Consider the following 6,000-nt stretch of genomic DNA (forward strand, 5'->3'; position numbering starts at 1 on the left):
TACTGAATTTTGCCCCAGATCCCTACATGGCCCCCTCAGGGATTGAACTCACAACCCTGGGTTTAGTAGGCCAATGCTCAAACCACTGAGCTAGCCCTCCCTCCAGGAGTCAGATTTTTAAAGGCTCCCCTTCCAGGCTTTGTAACCTGGTGCATGGGGACACAGCCACTCAGGCTTGGCCCAGCCATCCCTGTCATGACGGATGGGCAGCTGGGCCAGATTTGAGTGAGGTATTCAGGTGCACAAAAATGCGGATAGGTGCTTTTGACAATCCCAGTAAACACCTATCTGCATCTTTAGGAGCCTAAATACCTTTAAAAATCTGGCCCAAGTTGCCTTGGAAATAGTTAGGCCCAGCCCCCCTCCACAAGGGGTCAGAATTAGGGTTGAGGTGCTGGGGCAGAGGGTGCATATATTTAATGGTGGGTGTGACATTCCCCTGGTGTTATCTGAACCAGTGATCTGCTGGGTCACTCCAATCCTTGACTCTAGGAGCCAGCCTTACCCTGCTCTGCTGTGAGAACCCCCCTCCTGGACTGTTCATGCACAGTCTCTGGCATGTAAGCTGCAACTTGGATTGGGCAATCGAATGACACTAGCCAATATCTCTGGTCTCAGACTCAACCCTAGAAACCTCCATCTTGCAGTGTCCAGTTATGGCCGCTGGACGCTGCAAGCTTATATGAGTTTGTCAATTTAACAAACAAATTGATATGTACCAAGCTTGTTATCCCAAGGGGAGTCTCTGACACACTTCAAACCGAACACACTGCTTCAGGTAGAACAAATAGATTTATTAACTATAAAGACAGATTTTAAGTGATTATAAGTTAAAGCACAACAAGTCTGATTTGGTCAAATGAAATAAAAGCAAAATGCATTCTAAGCTGATCTTAACACTTTCAACAAACTTAGATGCTTCTCACCACAGGCTGGCAGGTTGCCCTTCAGCCAGGCTCTCCCCTTTGATCAGCACTTCAGTAGCTTGGTGTGGTGTCTGCAGATGTAGGTGGGCGAGAGAGGAAGAGCATGGCAAATGTCTCTCCCTTTTATAATGTTCTTTCTTCCCTCTTGGCTTTGCCCCCCCCCCCCAGAGTCAGGTGAGCATTACCTTATCACAGTCCCAAACTGACCAAAAGGAAAGGGGGTGACTCACTCGAGAGTCCAACAGATGCTTTTGTTGCTGCCTAGGCCAGCATCCTTTGTTCCTGTGAGGCTGGGATGGGTTTGTCCCATACTTGCCTTGATGAGGTGTGAACTGCCCCTCTGCTCTTAGAGAGTTTTTATATGAAATTACAACCTGTAACTATAACATTACTGTAACAACAATTATTATAACATCACTATAACAACAACGCTCAGTGCATCATGAGCCTTCCGAAGACACCCAACATGACAAATTTTGCATTGGATACCACACGATCATTTTACAAAGATGAACATGGGTGTGCTGGGTGTTCCCCCGAGGTACAGAGCATCACAATGGGTCACAAAAAGACAAAAATGCAGTTGGTGGATTGCCTTAGTAAAAAGTTCGGGATCCTCTGGCATAGACAGCAACAATACAAATTTCCCAACAGTGCTCCATCAATGTGACTCTATGCTCTCAAGGGACCTTTTTTGTTCAGACTCCATGATCTCTCTTTTCAAATTGCCAAAACCACCTGCTATTTAAAGTCAATTGTAGTGGTGTTTTCTGCAATTCATTTCACACAGCTTGAGGTATTACTAAAGCCAAACTTTTTTTAAAAGTGACTAGTTATTTAGGGTGCCTCAACCAGAAATACCTTAAAGAATCCTGATTTTCAGCATCTCCTGAAAATCATGCCCCTTTAAAGTGTGTCATGCTGTGACCCAAAAACCGAGGGCACCTAAAATCACCAGTCTTTTTTTTTTAATTTAGACTGTAATTATAATAACTTGTTACAGAAGCATGCATATATGTGGCCCTTTAAACATGTGTATGTCCTCAAAGTGTTGGTTTCTATTTTTGTTTGTTTGTTTAAAAGTGGTGTACCATTTTGAAAACAGGGCCAAGTCAAAGGGCCACTTCACTTGAAAAGCTCAGAATATCAGCAACAGATCAGCAGCTGTTATAGATGTTATTCACAATACCAGCCTACACATCACAAAAGTGGGGTGTTAAAGAAGCTAAATAATTAAGAAGTTTAACAATCTGTATACATACTTCACACTCAACAGCAAAAATATAACTGCCCGAAATGAAATAATAAAACAAAAGTAAGTGGCAGAAGTATCATCCTTTGAGACATTTAAAGTGACTTAGGCCAAAATGTAGTTCTGTTTAAAAAACAAAGTTTTAAATGCACCTAATAATAGAAGTGGTTTAATGACTTATTCCCCCCAATTTTTCAAATGAGGTCTTTTTAAGTTTGCATTTAGATGTTCTCCTGCTGCATGTGCAACAAACACTGTGGCACTGTGCTAGGTTACCAATTGCAGGAACATTACTTAGTGCAGTAGCCATCAGACTTTTGTACAGGCTAACTCAGAGTAGGGTGACCAGATGTCCCAATTTTATAGGGACAGTCCAGATTTTTGGGTCTTTTTCTTATATAGGCGCCTATTACCCCCAACCACCGTCCTGATTTTTCACACTTGCTGTCTGGTCACCCTAACTCAGAGATCCCTTCTTAGGCCCTGGCTCGGAAACTTGCTTGGTGTCTATGCAGTATCCAGCTGACTTCTGCGAGGCTCCACACTACCAAAGGAGTCCACTCACACAGAACAAGCTGCCAGGGCCAAAGACACCACCCACCTGAACTCTCAGTCCCAATTTCTGCACTGTCCACCGACTAACCAGTTCTTGGTTACATAAAGACATAACATTGGGACAGTATTAAGGCAACATGAACATTAAGTGGTTTTACAACAGCGGCTTGGTTATGATCAATTTAGTCTCTATGTTGCTTATTTCCTTTCCCTGGACTTCCTATTTATTAGGGCCAGCTTGGGGGGGGGGGGGTAATGTAGGAGGAGGGAAGTCAGATGGATAGGAGGAGCTAGAGGTCTACAACAGTGTGTGAGGCTGACTGACAAATAGAGGCTGAAGGTGGGGAGGCGAACAGGGTGCACGGGGAAGGACAGACAGAGAGGGAAGTTGGGGACGGTCAAATAGAACAGCAAAAACGTGCAATTGATGGTGACAGAGGAACAGACAGACAAGGAACCTGGGGAAGGAAGGACAGACAACAGGGGCACAGGAAGACTGGACAGGCAGAAAGGGGGCCTGGGGAAGGACAGACAGACAACGGGGGCAGAGGAAGACGCGGCAGACAGAGACGGGGCTGGGGAAGGAAGGACGGACAGACAACGGGGGCACAGGAAGATGGGGCAGGCGGAGAGGGGTCTGGGGAAGGAAGGACGGACAGACAACGGGGGCACAGGAAGATGGGGCAGGCGGAGAGGGGTCTGGAGAAGGATGGACAGACAGCGGGGGCACAGGAAGACGGAGCAGGCGGAGAGGGGGCTGGGGAAGGACGGACGGACAGACAGCGGGGACACAGGAAGACGAGGCAAGCAGAGAGGGAGCTGGGGAAGGAAGGACGGACAAACGGACAGCGGGGACACAGGAAGACGGGGCAGCCGGAGAGGGGGCTGGGGAAGGACGGACGGACAGACAGACAGACAATGGGGGCACAGGAAGACGGGGCAGGCGGAGAGGGGGCTGGGGAAGGACAGACGGACGGACAGCGGGGGCAGAGGAGGCAGGGCAGGCAGAGAGGGGCTAGGGAAGGACAGGCGGACGGACAGCGGGGCAGAGGAGGCAGGGCAGGCGGAGAGGGGCTGGGGAAGGACAGGCGGACGGACGGACAGCGGGGCAGAGAGGCGGGCAGGAGGAGAGGAGGCTGGGGAAGGACAGGCGGACGGACGGACAGCGGGGCAGAGGAGGCAGGGCAGGCGGAGAGGGGCTGGGAAGGACAGGCGGACGGACGGACAGCGGGGCAGAGGAGGCAGGCGGGCAGAGGGGGCTGGGGAAGGACAGACGGACGGACAGCGGGGGCAGAGGAAGGCGGGCGGGCAGAGGAGACGGGCAGGCGGAGAGGGGGCTGGGGAAGGACGGACGGACAGCGGGGGCAGAGGAGACGGGCCGGAGGAGAGGAGGCTGGGGAAGGACAGACGGACGGACGGACAGCGGGGGCAGAGAGGCAGGCAGGAGAGGAGGCTGGGAAGGACAGGCGGACGGCCGGACAGCGGGGGCAGAAGAGACAGGCAGGAGGAGAGGAGGCTGGGGAAGGACAGACGGACGGACGGACAGCAGGGGCAGAGGAGACGGGCAGGAGGAGAGGAGGCTGGGGAAGGACAGACGGACGGACAGACAGCGGGGCAGAGGAGGCGGGGCAGGCGGAGAGGGGCTGGGGAAGGACAGGCGGACGGATGGACAGCGGGGGCAGAGGAGACGGGCGGGCAGAGGGGGGGCTGGGGAAGGACAGACGGACGGACGGACAGCGGGGGCAGAGGAGACGGGGCAGGCGGAGAGGGGCTGGGGAAGGACAGGACGGACGGACGGACAGCAGGGGCAGAGGAGACGGGCAGGAGGAGAGGAGGCTGGGGAAGGACAGACGGACGGACGGACAGCGGGGGCAGAGGAGACGGGCAGGAGGAGAGGAGGCTGGGGAAGGACAGACGGACGGACGGACAGCGGGGGCAGAGGAGACGGGCAGGAGGAGAGGAGGCTGGGGAAGGACAGACGGACGGACGGACAGCGGGGGCAGAGGAGACGGGGCAGGCGGAGAGGAGGCTGGGGAAGGACAGACGGACAGCGCGGGCAGAGGAGACGGGCGGGCAGAGGGGGGGCTGGGGACGAACAGACGGACGGACGGACAGCGGGGGCAGAGGAGACGGGGCAGGCGGAGAGGGGGCTGGGGAAGGACAGACGGACGGACGGACAGCGGGGGCAGAGGAGACGGGCAGGAGGAGAGGAGGCTGGGGAAGGACAGACGGACGGACGGACAGCGGGGGCAGAGGAGACGGGCGGGCAGAGGGGGGGCTGGGGAAGGACAGACGGACGGACGGACAGCAGGGGCAGAGGAGACGGGGAGCGCACGGCCGGACAGAGCCGAGGGGAGCGCACGGGGGCAGACAGGGAAGCTCACACAGGGGACCGACGGACAAGGGGACTACGGGGCAGAGACGGGCCCCAGCGCCGGGCGGGCGGGCGGGCGGGCGGGCTCGGCTCCCCCCGGGCCCGGGCGGCGCTAAGCGAACGGCGGGGCCCGGAGCAGGCGGCGCCGACCCCGGCTCCTCACCTGTCCCGGAGCCGCAGCTGGAGGCTGCCCAGGATCGCGCAGGAGCCTCCGCCGGGCTGAGGGCGCCGGGATCCCCCCGCGGCGCCGGGACCGGGACCGGGCGCCCCGCACATGCCGCCCTGTTTACACCGGTGTCCTAAGCGACGGCTCCCAGCATGCCTCGCGGCCGAGCGGACCCCGGAAGAGCTGGGCGGGCGGAGCAGCCTCGCTCTCAGTCCCGACCGCGGCCCAGGCCCCGCCCCCCGTTGGCGGCAGCCTGGGAGGGGGCAGGGCCTCGTTCTGCTTCCCTCCCCTAGTGGGCCGCACCGCGGGAAGGGCAGCCCAGGCCCCGCCCCTCGCGTGTCCATAAGCCCCGCCCCCCACGTCCCTTAGTCACCTGGCCCCAGCCCTCCCTGGCCTCTGGCTTCTAGCTGCTGCCCCCAGGGCTGGAAGAAAAGAAGGTTGTGTCCCCCCCACCCCAGCATTGTTGCCCCTCACTGTGGCCTTATGGCTGGTCCCTATCCAGCTGCCCCAAGGGCCTGTTTCGGGGCATTAATCCCTGCCATAGGATTAGGTCCCAGAATCTCAGTTTCCCTGTACAAAAAATTATAGAGTGTCATAGTTTACTAGGGACCTCAAGAGATCATCTAGTCCAACCCCCTGCTCAAAGCAGGGCCAATCCCCAAATGATCCCCTCAAGGATTGAACTCACAACCCTGTGTTTAGCAGGCTAATGCTCAAACCACTGAGC

General features: G+C 56.1%; 1 protein-coding gene across 3 annotated transcripts in view; it reads right to left on the reverse strand.

The window, feature by feature from the left end:
* Positions 1 to 5,457, reverse strand: part of KIZ (kizuna centrosomal protein) — a 93,712-nt gene extending 88,255 nt beyond the window's left edge. For all 3 annotated transcript variants that reach the window (XR_005595751.1, XM_039528778.1, XM_039528777.1), the window contains exon 1: positions 5,271 to 5,457. Coding sequence is in view for 2 of the 3 variants with exons in the window: in XM_039528778.1 (XP_039384712.1) it covers positions 5,271 to 5,383 (113 nt within the window). In the remaining variant the exon portion in view is untranslated. The remainder of the gene's footprint in view (positions 1 to 5,270) is intronic.
* Positions 5,458 to 6,000: the final 543 nt, after the last annotated feature.

This window comes from Mauremys reevesii, linkage group 3 (genome assembly GCF_016161935.1).
Source record: "Mauremys reevesii isolate NIE-2019 linkage group 3, ASM1616193v1, whole genome shotgun sequence".
Taxonomy (NCBI): Eukaryota; Metazoa; Chordata; order Testudines; family Geoemydidae; genus Mauremys; species Mauremys reevesii.